This window comes from Orcinus orca, chromosome 21 (assembly GCF_937001465.1).
Source record: "Orcinus orca chromosome 21, mOrcOrc1.1, whole genome shotgun sequence".
In the NCBI taxonomy this organism is placed as follows: domain Eukaryota; kingdom Metazoa; phylum Chordata; class Mammalia; order Artiodactyla; family Delphinidae; genus Orcinus; species Orcinus orca.
The window spans coordinates 5,011,382-5,027,401 of NC_064579.1; the positions used below are offsets into that span (position 1 = coordinate 5,011,382).

The following is a 16,020-nucleotide window of genomic DNA, read 5'->3' on the forward strand; positions in this document are numbered from 1 at the left end:
TATCATGTATACAAACAGAAACAGACTCACAGATATAGAAAACAAATTAGTGGTTACCAGTGGGGAGAAGGAAGTGGGGAGGGGCAGGATAAGGATATGGAATTAAAAAGTACAAATTACTATGTATAAAATAAGTAAGCAACAAGGTTATATTGTACAACACAGGGATATGTGACCATTATTTTGTAATAACTTTAAATGGAGTATAATCTATAAAAATATTGAATCACTGTTGTACACCTGAAACTAATATATTATAAATCAACTATACTACAATTTAAAAATCAGTCAATCAATCAAGCAGGGGATGTAAGGTACACATAGGGAATATAGTCAATAATACTGTAACAAACAAAACTGAGATATCACCTCACTCTTGTCAGAATGGCTATCATCAAAAAGTCTACAAATAACAAATGTTGGCAAGGATATGGAGAAAAGGGAATACTTGTATACTGTTGGTGGGAATGTAACTTGGTGCAGACATTGTGGAACACAGTTAGAAGTTCCTCAAAAAAACTAAAAATAGAACTACTGTAAGATCCAGCAATTCCACTTCAGGTATATATCTGGAAAAAACAAAACACTAATTTGAAAGGATACATGTACCCCAATGTTCACAGCAGCACCATTTACAATAGTCAAGACGTGGAAGCAACCCAAATGCCCATCAACTGATGATTGGATTAAGAAGATGTAGTATATATATATACAATGGAATATAACTCAGCCATAAAAAAGAATGAAATTCTGCCATTTGTAGCCATAAAGATGAACCTAGAGAGTATTATGCTTATGAAATAAGTCACAGAAAGACAGATACTTATGATATCACTTATATGTGGAATCTAAAATATACAAATGAATGTATATGCAAAACAGAAATAGACTCACAGATATAGAAAACAAACTTGTGGTTACCTAGGGGACAGCGAAACAGGTAGGGACAAATTAGGGATATGGAATTAACAGATACAAACTCCTATATGTAAAATAGATAAGCAACAGGATATACTATATAGCATAGGAAATTATAGCCATTATCTTTTAATAACCTATAATGGAGGACAATCTGTAAAAATACTGAATCACTATGCTGTACATCTGAAACTAATACAATATTGTAAAACAACTATACTTCAGTAAATAAGTATATACATATATACCAGGATGAATAAATTTTAAAAAATAATTATAATTGTATACCAACTTTGTAGGGTGACAGATGGTAACTGGACTTATTGTGGTAATCTGAAAATACTGGTAAAAAAATACTGAATCACTGCATAGTACACCTGAAACTAATATAATATTATATACTAATTATAGCCCAATAAATATGTTAAAAATAATAATAGGTTAAAAAATTAAAATGGGCAAATAATTTAATAGACATTTCACCAAAAAGGTATTTAGATAGCTAGTAGGTCATGAAAGATGCTCTACAGCATTTTTCATTAGAGAAATGCAAATATAAGCTAAAATGAGATATCAGTACACACCTGTTAGAATAAATTTAATCAAAAGAGACAACATCAGGTGTTGACAAGTATGTGGAAAAACTGAATCATCATATATTGCTGATGGGAAATGTAAACTAATAAGTCACTACGGAAAATAGTTTGGCAGTTTATTACTATGATAAGCATAAACCTACCGTACGACACAGCAATTTCACTTCCAAGAATCTACCCAAGAGAAAGAAAACTATATGTCCATACATAAATATTCATAGCAGAATGACTCAAAATAGTCAATATCTGAAAAAAATCTTGAATTTAACTGGTAAATGGATAAACAAAATGTGTTATCTACATGTATTAAGAAATAAAAAATTTATGAAGTATTGATAAATGTTGCAAGATGGATAATCTTAAGTGAAAGAAGCTCAATGCAAAGTCCTGCATATCACATATTTCATTTTTATGAAATGTCTAGAAAATGCAAAATTATAGAAACACAAAACAGATCAGCAGTTGCCAAGGGCTGGGGATGGAAGCAGAGAAAAACTGCACATAGGCAGGAAGGAACTTAATCAAAACGTTCTAAAGCTGGATTTGTGGTAATGTTTACATAATTCTATTCATGTACTAATGATCATTGAGTTGTACACTTACAATGGGTGAATTCTGTGGTGTATACATTATACTTCATTAAAACTGGTAAGAATAAAGTGTTATCAAAAGATTGGCCACTTATAAGCAAGGCTTGCTTTCTTGTATTTCTTTTTTTATCTCCTAAGGATCTTAGCATGTAGCTATGCACACAAGTCCAGAGAAATATCTGTTAAATAAATCAATGAATAGGATGAAATATTGCCCTTTCTAACAAAAATAACAGAAGAAAGGGTTTATACTCTCTGAGAACTGGTAGGTACAAGGGTAGAGATTGAGGAACCAGGTTTTAGTTAAAACAGATTCTCCCTAACCATTTTGGAGAAAATTATTCTTTCATTTGAATCATCTAGATACCATTCAGATAATACCCTAATTCTTTTACATTATATTCTCTCTTTGAACTTTAAAAAATGGTTTTACCATGAGGAAATGACAAATGTTAGACAAATGAGAACATTCTGATTTATATGTTTGCTTTTACCATCAAAACTTTACATTCCTTATCAATAGTAATATTGGTTAGTTATAGTCATACTATAATGGAATTGATGTATTTCACTGCTATGTAATAAAAATAAGAAATTTCATATAACAACATTATGGAAAATCTCTTACATTTTCTACTTTTGAATTATCACTTGTATTTGCTTGGATTTTCTCTGGAAATATAATTTGTAGAAATGAATTTTGAAAACCTGAAGAAATAAAAAAAACAGTTAATAACTGTGTTTTAAACTTGACTAAATATTTGTTCAGGTTCTTTTATAAGACTTGCTTATGCAAACATGAGTCATCACTGTGTACTCCTATAGAAATCTTGAAAACACTTTGTTTAAAAACAGACAAGATAGCTATGAAAGACTAAAAGGGGGCACAGAGAGGTATTCAACTTATACAAAATTTGCTGTTCCTGAAGAAAAGCAAACAAATGAATTAAAAAATATCAAATATATACTTCAAGAAGACTTTCCTGAAATAAAAGATTTGAAACAATAGACTAGAAAGTACACTGCATTTCAGGAATAACTGATAACAATTAATTAAAACTGAGACATATTCTACTAAACTTATTGGATGTCAAAGATAAAGAAAGAATCCTATGGGCATATGAGCAAAAAGGAAAAGTGAAAATCATATTGGGCATAAGAAGAGAAAAGCAGGTTGGCTTCAGATTCTTTAAAAACATTATTCAATGTTAAAAAACTGAAGAACTATGTCTTTAAAAAAATATTCAGGAAAAGAAAGTGTGGACCCAAGAATTTTATACCCAGCAAAACTGTCATTCAAATATACAGGCAAGGGACAGCTATTTACAAGCAAAAAATCAAGGAAAATAGTTCACAAGTTCCTGTCACAAAAGGCAGACAAACTTCTCCCAATAAAGGCATCAATAGAGTTGAGGTAAAAGGCCTAGCTGTGAGCATTAAAATAAACTTAAATATAGAATATAGGCCAAAACAATGGTGGGAATCATCACTATTTAATAGGATGCAAGTGTTATAAACTATGATGATAAAGACATAACAACATATTCAATAATGTCAGGAAGGGTAGCAGAAGAAGAGAATTACCATATGTGAATACTGTTTTCCTTAAATTTATTGCAGTGTGGTTCCAAAAAATGTTAAAAAGCTGAAAATTAAGTGGTAAAAGTAGAAACATATTGTTTAATGGTATAAAAGAACTAAGATTTTTTAAAGCTATAGTCATATAATAAAGAGGAGAGCACGAGGTGGAAAGAAGTAGTAAGAAATAAATTTCCTTACACTTACAGTGAGGAATCACTAGTTACTACCTAAATTAAAAATTAAATCTATTATATAAAACAGATTATAAATATTCCAAATTAAGAAAAAAAAAGAGCATACAAACACAAGGCATCCAGAAAATAAATGAAAAAGTCACAGATTTTTATGGTGAAAAACATTTATCAAAAAAAGGCATGAAATCAGAAAAGTATGATATAAATAAGAAGCACTAAGATTAAACATCTCAGTCATATCAGTAAATGTGAGTAGGATGAAGTGACCAACCTAAAGAAAAACTCATACTGGAGACAGACTCTTATCAGCCCAGAGGTGGGACCAGAGTAATCTATGAACAAATTTACCTCATTAGTTTTCACCCATATATTTACCTTTCCAGTTTGCTGCCCTTGGAAGCCTAAAACTGCCTTCCTGTGTCTGTCACTTCTCTGCAAATTTAATGTTTTTTGTTGAAGATAAGCTGGAACTCAAAGTTGCCATTTTGAGTTACTTTTGGTTTAAGTTTCTCCCATGATGCATGCTGTATGCATTAATAAGCTATTTTTCTGTTATCAAAAAAAAGAAAAATTCTCAGATTGGATCCACAAAATCAAAACCCAATTACTCAGACCTTTGGTGGAATATTAAACACTGGCTTTAAACTAATAATGATTTTTTTTTTTTTTTGGCTGCATCGGGTTGCAGCATGCAGGATCTTTCATTGTGATGCTCGGGCTCTTAGTTGCAGCGTGCAGGCTTCTCTCTAGTTGTGGCATATGGATTTTCTATCTCTAGTTGTGGCACTCGGGCTCCAGAGTGCATGGGCACTGTAGTTTACAGCACGTGGGCTCTCTAGTTGAGGCATGAGGGCTCAGTAGTTGTGGCTCATGGGCTTAGTTGCCCCACGACATGTGGGATCTTAGTTCCCCAACCAGGGATCGAACCCACGTCAGCCGCATTGGAAGCTGGATTCTTTACCACTGGACCACTGAAGAAGTCTCCTAATGATGATTTCTGAGTACCTAAAGTAAGACTGTGGTCCACTTCAGGAAAAGATATATGATTAGCAGAAGTCGTCAGGTGATGAATGGAAGTTATTAGGTTCACATCTATGAACACACTCATGGGTCTACAAGTTCATCCTATCATAATCTGCCCAATTATGGAACAGTGTGTCAAAACAGATATAATCAGTAACTGGTGGAATGCCCATCTTGTCTCCCTGACCCATAGAATGAGGATTGTTATGGTAGGGAGGGCCAAATGGAAACCTCTGAATATCACCTGCACCATCACCAAAACATTAAACCAAAAACCTTTATATACCAAGAAAGTATATACAAGGGCAATGATTTCTGTTATTTTACTTGTTTGATCTGTGCACATGATAGATAAGCAATAGAGAATGACAGTGAGTTGTCTTAAGTGTAATCAGGTAATGATTGCAATAACTAATATTGTTCCAAATATGGTCTCTTTACTGAACCAAATCAACACAGGCATTGGCACCTGTATGTAGCCATTAATAGAAAAAGGTGCTGTTTTCTCTATCCCAATAAGCAGGAGATGCCAGGAGCAAGTTTCCATTTTTGCTTAGTAGTGATGCCAGCATACCTTCACCAATCATATTGCCTCAGATGCCTCAGATCTTTATCATCTGGTTCTTCTTCTACCTGGACCCTAAAAATCTCACTGTCTGTGGTAGATAGAATAATGCCCCCAAAGATGTCCATATCCTAATCCCCAGAACCTGTTAGGTTACATGGCAAAACAGAATTAAGGTTGCTAATCAACTGACCTTAAAATATGAAAATTATCCTGGGTTATCTGTGGTCTTACTTTAATCACAAGGGTTCTTAACAGTAGAAGAAAGAGCCAGAAAAGAAAACCAAAGAGATGGCCATGTGTAAAGACCTCAGCCCAATACCACTGACTTTGAAGATGGAGGAAGGGGGCCATGAGCCAAAAAATGCAAACAGCCATTAGAATCTGGAAAAGACAAGGAAACAGATTGTCTCCTGCAGCTTCCAGAAGGAACAGGCACTGCTAACACCTTGATTTTACCCAATGAGACCCATTTTACAGAACTGTAAGATAATGAATTTGTGTTGTTTAAGCTATTAAGTTTGTGATAACTTGTTACAGCAACAATAGGAAACTAACATATCATCTAAGAGAAAGACCTGAAGTAGCAGGTACATTAGATGGCTTGAAGAAGCAGGTGTGCCAGAGTCTTAACACACACACACACATCCACCTGTAATGGTCTAGTGGTCTAAACCACAATCAAAAATATCCTCCATAATAAATAGTAAGAGGCAGAACACTTGGTAGACCATTTTGGATTTTGGAGGCAATATATATCATATATAGCTATGTTGCTTTGACCATTTTTATTGAACAAAACATAGGCTGCCAGATTTGTAAGATGCCAGAGTACAAGACTCCTCAGCTACCTGAGTCTACTGGGCAAGGAGCTCTACTATTTTTCCTTTATGACTTAGGGTCTGTGGCAGAGCCTGTGTTAAGCCCCTCTAGGAGAATCACAGCAGAGGCTCCTGAGGTTTGTAAGCAAAGACACGCCCTCATTGGTATATGCTGTGGATTGAGTGACGGTGCCCCAAAAGATATGTCCACTCAGAACCTGTGGCTATAACCTTATAACCTTGCAAAGAAAAAAGGGTCTTTGCAAGGTGTAATTAAGTTAAGGATCTCAAGATGAGACCATTCCAGATTAGACTGGACCCTAAATCCAATGACTAATATCCTATAAGTAAGAGAAGGGGAAAAGACACACAGAGGAGACATCAATATAAAGACAGAGGCAGAGGCTGGAGTAACATGTCTCCAAGCCAAGGAATGCATAGGATTGCTGGCAGCCATCAGAAGCTAGGAGAGAAGCATGGAACAGATTCTCCCCCAGAGCCTCCAAAAGTAATCAACACTGTCAATACCTTGATTTTGGACTTCTGGCCTCCAGAAACAGAAGGGGGAAAAAATTCTGTTGTTTTAAGCCACCCAGTTTGTGGTACTTTCTTATGGCAGCCACAGGAATCTAATATAGTATGTAAGTATATTTCTTTTATGAAAGCTTTTAGCTCACTACTGGGCTCTGATAGAGGTTAAATTCAGACCATGGGATCTTCAGACTATATGATCTTGCAACCTGAACCGCGCTTCACAGACTGACATCATCAGGCATTCACAGGAGTACTAATCAAATGGAAGTGTTATATATATATATGGTTGGGTTTGAACAGGTCCTAAAAGCTTTAAGTTGCATAACCAGGTGATTAATACTCCAGTAGGCCTACTCCTATCACGTTTCCATCATTTCCTAAAACCTACTTTTATGGTATCCTATGACCAGCTAACTGAAGGAGGGAAAGTAGATGTATGATATGCCAATAGTACACAGAAGTAAGTCCACGGGTATAATCTTAAAAACTCATAGATAGTTGGCCCTAAAAGAGAATAGATCAAAGTAAATTCTCCCCGTAACTAGAATTTCACATGGTACACTTAACATGTCTAGTTTTCCTGTATACTATACGAACTGATTACATTAAATGAGGCAGAAGCAAGTTATTATGTTGTTTCTTGAAAGTTTAAGAATGTTACCAACCTTAAGAAGGGTGAATATGGATGTTAAGTATCCCATCTAGAGGTGAACTGTGGGATACTGTAGAGAGGTTCAATCACTCAAACTATTTCTACCTTGTCTCCCTGTGCTATTAGACGTTGGAAACCTAACAACTCTATACCAGACTCCACTGCGATTAAGGTGCTGGCATGTCACCAGTTCCTGCTATTCATACACCCAAAAAAGACTTAGTTGCAGAAGTGAGCATTGTCAGATGGCAGCCACGTGTGAATATCTGGTCCTTCCGACATTTGTAGTAATAGAATTATCTGGTCCTTTTGGACTACTGGGACAGACATTCTGCTGCCTAGCCCAAACACCATAGTGGTATTTTCAATAGAATACTCTTCCGGTATAGTTCCCATGGTATCACTAGATATTCTTCCCTGCGTTGTGACCCTAGCCACATTGTAGCATCTATGTAGCATCTAAACCTGCCTCTTTGGTACTTTCTAAGGTTTTGTGATCCTAACATTCTTTTGTATGTGATATTATATATCTGGAAAACCCAAAGGAATCATCATAAATATTATTTTAAAAAGAGGATTTAGTAATGTGACTAGAAACAAAATTAATATATAAACCAATCATTTCCCTGTACACAAATAAAATAGTTAGGAAGTAACCATTTACAATAACAACAAAATGTGTAATACCCATGTAAATAAATTCCTAAAGGAATATATATAATTTAAATTAAAAAAAAACTTTAAATTCTAAAATGGTTCATAAAAAAATCAAATAAATTGAAAGCTATATCCAGTTCTTGGAATATAAAGATAGCAATTTTCTTTAAATTAATTTATAAATTTTATGAAATCCAAGGGTAAAGTCCACAGGAGTTTTTTGAAACAACATAAGATGATTCTAAAGCTCACATGCACAAAAAAAAAAAAAAAATACAAATAGACCAAAATTTTGACAAAGAAAATTAGAGGGACGTAAGCTAGAAATAGAAGGAAATTGCCTTAACTAGAAAAAGTATCAGAAAGCAAACATTAAAAATTGTAAATTATGAAATACTACAGAGAAATTCAAATAAAACTAGGTAACAAAGTCTATTATCACTGCCATTTTCAAAAATGTTCTGAATGCCCTCGTTAATATGATAAAATGATAACAAGAAAGAAGGGCATAAATGTTAGAAAGGAAAACACAGTATGTCATTATTTGCAAACGATATAACTATCTACTTAAAAGTACTTAGAGAATCAATAGAAAAACTCTAAACTACTATAATTAAATCAACTGAAATAGGCATCATCAAAAAAAATTAATGAAATAGGATATATGAGGAGGTAGGCTTTCAAATCACTGGGGGAAATATAGCCAATGGATAGCGGCAGGAAGACTGAATATCCATTTGAAAAGTAATTAAGTACATAAATACATATATATTCAAAATCGATTAAGATTCAAAGCCCAGAAGTCTTAAAGGAAAAGATAAATATATTTGCATACATAGAAATCTTGTTAAAATCTTTAAAGATGCAGGAAAGATTGTAAGAAAATACAAAGTATAAAAGCCAAAGGATTAACATCCATAATATGATTTATGATTAAAGGTGGCTAACTCACTACATGTTTACCTCTTCTCTCAGTGAAAACCCTCTAAAAGTAGACAAAGGAAAGGTGCTACCATCAGCTAAGAGGTCTCAAACAATTTTCTGGAAGATAAGCTAACGATGGAAGTGTGATCATTGTTGAGAGATTCTAGAAAAACTCTAAAACAGAAATCAGATGTGATAGATACAATAGAAAGTATTCTTTCCCATTGGTGTACTTCTTAGGAACTAACTCCAGACTTAGCCATGTAACTTACTTTGGTCAATTAGACAATAGCAAATGTAACAGAAGGAAACCTGAAGAGTGCCTGTGCACTGTGGCTTGCCCTCTCACTGCCTTGGAATCCTGAAACCACATATAAACAAGCCTGAGCTGTCCTGCAGGAGGGTGAGAGTCTATGTGAAAGGGAGCCAAGGCACCCTAGCTGAACACAGTCCAACAGACAGACCAGTGCGTGAGACCATCTGGATCATCCAGCTGCCAACCAACTCAGGAGCGGATGACAGATCCAGGAAAGAGCACCGATGCGCCACAGACTACCTAAGCCAGTCCAAACCAGAGCAACAGCCCCACCAGCCCATAGAATCATGTTCTAGAACAGAGGCTGATGAAGGTGAAGTTCAGTCTTAAATAGGGCTCACTGAGAAGATGGCATCTGGGCACAGAACTGAAGAAGGTGAGGAGGGGAACAAATGAATATCTCTGGCAGATCATCCCAGGAAGAAAAAGGATCAAGCGCAAAGGTCTTTGGGAGGAACTGCCTGGCATGTCTGAAAAGCAGCAAGGGAGCTACTGTGGTTGGAGTAGCATGAGCAGTGAGGAAGAGAGTAAGGGGTGAGGCCAGAGAGGAGACAAGCTGCTGAGATCCTGTAGGGCATTACAGGTCAGAGTTAGCACTTTAATTTTTATTCTTGGTGAGATAAGAAACCACTGAAAGATTCTGAGCAGAGGGCGGACATGAGCTGACTTAGATTTTAACAAGAAAACTTTATGTTGAGAATAGGCTGAAGGATGGTGTGTTAGTTATCTATTGCTGCATAACAAATTATCCCAAAATTTAGCAGCTTAAAATAGGGAACATTTATTAATCACTAGTGTCCTTAGGTCAGGTATCGGCACAGCTTAACCGAATGCCTCTGGCTCAGACTCTTGCAAAGCTACAGTCAAAGTGTAGGCCAGGGCTGCAACCATTTCAAGGCTTGACTAGCATAGGATCCACTTCAAGGCTCATGCACTTAGCTGTTGGCAGGCATTGGGGCTTTCCAGGCTGTTAATGAGAAAGCTCAGTTCCATGCCACACAGGCCTCTCCATAAGGCTACTCACAATGTGACAACTTGCTTCCCTCAGAACAAGGGCTCAGAAAAAGAGAGACTGAAAGCGGGCACCCAGGACAAAAGACACAGTTTTTCTGTATCCTAATCTCACAAGAGACATCCCATGATCCTGACCACATTTTATTCACTAAAAACAAACCATAAAACACAGCTCACTCCGCCTGCCGATGCAGGGGACACGGGTTCGTGCCCTGGTCCGGGAAGATCCCACATGCTGCGGAGCGGCTAGGGCCGTGAGCCATGGCCACTGAGCCTGCGTGTCCGGAGCCTGTGCTCTGCAACGGGAGAGGCCACAACAGTGAGAGGCCCGCGTACCCCCCCAAGAAAACCAAAAAACAAAAAACACACAGCTCACATTTAAGAGGAGGGGATTACACAAGGGCGTGATTACCAGGATGTGGGAAACATTGGTAGCCATCTCACAGGCTGCCTAAGAGAGTGCAAGAGAAGAAATATAAATTTGGAGTTATCAGTATCGACATGGTACTAAAAGCCATAGACTAAATAAAATCGAGTAGGGAAGGAGCCAATTCAATGAGCAGATCTTTTGTATGCTGATTCAAACAATGCGTGGACATTATTTTCTAGGTGATTACAAACTGTAAGGAAACTTATTACACTCATGAAACAATTGAAAATTTGAACACAGACTGAATATTGGGTGATAGAAGAAATCGTTAATTTCTAAGCCATGATCATGATACTGTGGTTATATTTTCTGGCCATTTAGCAATATATATTGAAATGCTTAGACACGAAATGATATAAAGTCTATAATTTGCTCCAAATAATATGAGAATAGAGGAAGTGGTAGGGAACGTAGAAAAGAAACAGAATTAACCACGAGTTTATAACTGTTGAACCTGAGTTCTTTATTCTTCTATTTTTGCATTTATTTGAAATCCTCATAATTAAAAAAAAAAGTTAATAACATGCAGGCCAAATAGCAATGGAGTAACATTCTCAAAGTGCTACTGGAAAAACAACTGTCAGTCTGAAATTGGATATCAAACTAAATTGTCATTCAACAGTGAGGGAGACATAAAGACATTTTCAAGTAAACAGACGATTTACCACTCAAACTCTTGACGAAAAAGATACTAAGAAGGAAAGAGTAGGGTGCTAGAAAGAAGGTAAGCAAGTCAAGCTATAAACTTGTGGATAAATCTAAGTAACAATAAAGATGATGACTCATTTGGGAAACAATACATAAAAGTGGCAGTAAATACTAAATAACAGTAACATGTAGGATGATAAAGGCAGTGTCTGACAACTTTCTAAGGTCATTGTCGTTTTTAGAAGAAGACATGTTGCTTAATTGTAGACTCTAAGTCAATTATACATGTTACATTAAAATCAGAAAAACACATAAGACAGGAAATAAGATTTTTAATGATATCAAATAAAAAGTATAGTAAACAGAAAGCATAAAATATTATAAAAGACTTAAATACAAATATACTCTCCTTGAAAGTAGCATGGCTTTTCCAGTTTACTTCCTGGAAGTAAAGGGCTCAAGAGTTGTGTTAATTCTCAAATAGTCAAAAGCTTGTATAATCTAGTTTGAAGTTCCTTTGGCAGTACACTACCATCAAAAACGTAGAAGTTTCTCATCTAGTTGTCTTCAGTAACTTTGTCATGCAATTAAAACACATATAAAACTTTTTAAAGTCATAATTTTCAAATCTGCTTTATTTCTTTGCCCTTTATTTTCTGGATACTAGACCCTTTTCAGACAAATCATTTACAAATATTTTCTCTCATCCTGTAATTTCTTGGCCTAACTCCTATTTCTCCTTCCCTCCTCTCTCACCTCTCTCTCTCTCAACTAAGTGATGGCAACCATAAGTCAGTCTAAAAAAATATAATGTAAGGCCACACCCTTGATTGCAGTGCTAACCTGAGTAATTTTCTCTAACTGAGAGTTTTTACTGACGTTTCACTGCTCAAACCTTTTAAAATTCCATTTCTTACTATTTGAAATCTGGAACTGGTCACCCTTTAAAGTCCTGAAAGGCCCCAAATTTCTGGATTTATTCCCTATTAATTCGATTTGCAAACTGGTCAACTGTTTCCTGAGATTATCTCTTTCTCTTAACACTTTGACAAAATTGAGTAATGAAACCAACTTCCACGGCTAACAATCTCTTATCTAACTTCTACAGAATGTAGTCTGTCCTACAGTTTTTACCAAATGTTCTGTCACTTCTTGTCATTGATTTCCATTTTTTCCAGGTGGTTTCCATTTCTTGTCACCTGCTACCCATCAATACCCAGCAGCAAAGTCAAAGGCATATATTTTAAGTTTATCATGGCAGCACACCACTTCAAAGCTCCAATCTCTATATTAGTCAACTGAGGCTGACCAGGCTATGGAATGGCAATAAATAAACCTTGAAATCTTGGTGGCTTAACACAATAAAAGTTTCTTTGTTTTTCATGCAAAATATGATGGGAGTCACCAGGAGCTCTCATTCAAATAGTAACTCAGAGATCCAAGCTCCCTCCAAGTGGTAACACCATAAACTCAGCTCATAGCTTCTAAGGTAAATCTGCCATCAGAAAAGAAATATAGAAGAGAAATACCAGCTCTCAATTGCCTTGATCTAAAGTGATGCAAATCACTTCTTCTCAACCCCACGAGCAATAGTATTTAAACTGCCCCACACTAAATGGAAAAAGGCTCAGAAATGTAGGCAAGAAGATGGATACTTAGTGAGCACTGGGGACTTTGCCACATAAAAGGATGGAAAAAATATGTTCACAGCAAATATTAGCCAAAGGAAAGCTGACATACCTATGTTAACATTAGCATGAATAGACTCAAAGGAGGAAAAAAGCATTATTAGGAATAAACAGGGGCAGGATATAGTTAATAAAAAGAAACCAGAATGAATGTAAATAAATAAAGTTGGAACCCTACCTCACACTGTGTACGAAAATTAACTCAAAATGGATCAATGACATAAACATAAGAGCTAAAACAATAAAATTCTTAGAAGAAAAGATAGGAGTAAATATACATGACCTTAGATTTGGCAATGGATTCTTAGATATGACACTAAAACCATGAGCAACAAAATTAGATTCCATCATAATTTAAAACTTTTGTGAGTCAAAGGACACTCCCAAGAAAGTGAAGACAACCTACAGCATGAAAAAAAATATTTGCAAATCATTTGTCTGAAAGTCTAGTATCCAGAATATAAAAGGAACTCTTGTAACTCAACAAAATGAACAACCTAATCTTTAAAATGGGCAAAGGACTTCAATACTCATTTCTCCAAAAAAGATATACAAATGGCCAATAAGCATATGAAAAGATGCTCAACATCACTAACTATCAGGGGAATACAAATCAAAGCCACAATGAGATACCCTGTCATAACCATTAGGAAGACTATAATCATTAAAATATAGAAGTAAAATAACATGTATTAGGAAGAACGTGGAGAAACTGTAACCCTTGTGCACTGCTGGTAGAAATGTAAAATTGCACAGCCAGTACGGAAAACAATGTAACAGTTCCTTAAAAAATTAAAAATAGAATCACCGTATGATCCAGCAACTCCACTTCTGTACATATACCCAAAAGAATTAAAAGCAGGGACTCAAACAAGTACAGGTACATACATGTTCATGGCAGCATTATTCATAATATCCAAAAGGTAGAAGCAACCTAAGTATCCATCAACAGATGAATGGATAAACAAAATGAAATATGTATTTTCCCATATGTATTTCACACAATGGAATGCTATTCATGTGTCAGAATAAAAGGAGAAAATTCTGACACATGCTACAACATGGATAAACATTGAGGGCATTACGCTAAGTGAAAGAAGTCAGTCACAAAGAAAAATACTGCATAACTCCACTTACATGAGGAAACTAGAGCAGTCAAATCCATGGAGACAGAAAGTAGAATGGTGGTTGCCAAGAGCTGGGGGAGGCAAGAATGAGGAATTAGTGTTAAATGGGTACTGAGTTTCAGTCTGGGAAGAATAAAAAAAAATATTCTGGAGATGGACGATGGTGACGGCAAAACAAAGTGAATGTATTTAATGCCACTGAACTGTACACTTAAAAATGGTTAGAATGAGTACAAAATAGAAATCATAGAGCTGAATACAATAACTGAACTGAAACTTTCAATAGAGGGTTTCAACATCAGACTAGATTAAGTGAAAGAAAGGATCAGCAAACTTGAAGACAGAGCAATAGAATTCATCCAGTCAGAGGAGCAAAAAATTAAAATTAAAAAAAAGAATGAAAAAGAGTGAAGACAGATTAAAGGATTTATGGGACACCATCAAGCAGACCAGTATCCACATTATAGAAGTCCCAGAAGGAGAAGGAGTGGGGGTAGAGGGCAGAAAGCTTATTTAAAGAAATAATGGCTAAAAACTTCTCTCACCTGGCAAAAACAGAAAAGAAAAATAGACATCCTAATCTAGGAAGCTCAAAGAAAACCAAAAAAAAAAAAAAATTAAAGAGAACTACACTGAGACAGGTTATAATTAAACTGCCAAAAATTAAAGACAAAGAGAAACTCTTAAAAAGCAGCAAGAGATTTTTTTTTCTTAAATTCCATATATATGTGTTAGCATACGGTATTTGTCTTTCTCTTTCTGACTTACTTCACTCTGTATGACAGACTCTAGGTCTATCCACCTCATTACAAATAGCTCAATTTCATTTCTTTTTATGGCTGAGTAATATTCCATTGTATATATATGCCATATCTTCTTTATCCATTCATCCGATGATGGGCACTTAGGTTGTTTCCATCTCCGGGCTATTGTAAATAGAGCTGCAATGAACATTTTGGTACATGACTCTTTTTGAATTATGGTTTTCTCAGGGTATATGCCCAGGAGTGGGATTGCTGGGTCATATGGTAGTTCTATTTGTAGTTTTTTAAGGAACCTCCATACTGTTCTCCATAGTGGCTGAACCAATTCACATTCCCACCAGCAGTGCAAGAGTGTTCCCTTTTCTCCACACCCTCTCCAGCATTTATTGTTTCTAGATTTTTTGATGATGGCCATTCTGACTGGTGTGAGATGATATCTCATTGTAGTTTTGATTAAAAAAAAATGTCATGAAGAACCTAGGGGTAAGACAGGAATAAAGACACAGACCTACTGGAGAACAGACTTGAGGATATGGGGAGGGGGAAGGGTGAGCTGTGACAGGGCGAGAGAGAGGCATGGACATAAATACACTAACAAATGTAAGGTAGACAGCTAGTGGGAAGCAGCCGCATGGCACAGGGCTATCGGCTCGGTGCTTTGTGACCGCCTGGAGGGGTGGGATAGGGAGGGTGGGAGGGAGGGAGACACAAGAGGGAAGAGATATGGGAACATATGTATATGTATAACTGATTCACTTTGTTATAAAGCAGAAACTAACACACCATTGTAAAGCAATTATACCCCAATAAAGATGTTAAAAGAAATAAATAAAATAAAATAAAATAAAATAGAAATTTAAAAAAAAAAAGCAGCAAGAGAGGGGCTTCCCCGGTGGCGCAGTGGTTGGGAGTCCGCCTGCCAATGCAGGGGACGCGGGTTCGTGCCCCAGTCTGGGGGGATCCCACATGCCGCGGAGT

The 16,020-nt window shown here is 36.0% G+C and overlaps 1 protein-coding gene across 14 annotated transcripts in view; it reads right to left on the minus strand.

Moving 5' to 3' along the window:
- Positions 1 to 16,020, minus strand: part of ADAM32 (ADAM metallopeptidase domain 32) — a 159,792-nt gene that overhangs the window by 139,305 nt on the left and 4,467 nt on the right. For 10 of the 14 annotated variants that reach the window (XR_007474639.1, XM_033415009.2, XM_049704279.1 and 7 more), the window contains exon 2: positions 2,733 to 2,812. The exons of 1 other annotated variant lie outside the window; for it this stretch is intronic. Coding sequence is in view for 10 of the 13 variants with exons in the window: in XM_033415009.2 (XP_033270900.2) it covers positions 2,733 to 2,812 (80 nt within the window). In the remaining 3 variants the exon portion in view is untranslated. Of the gene's footprint in view, positions 1 to 2,732; positions 2,813 to 4,254; positions 4,859 to 14,288; positions 14,350 to 16,020 lie in introns of those variants that run through there. 3 more of the 14 variants (XM_049704274.1, XM_049704275.1, XM_049704273.1) reach the window with 2 other exon arrangements.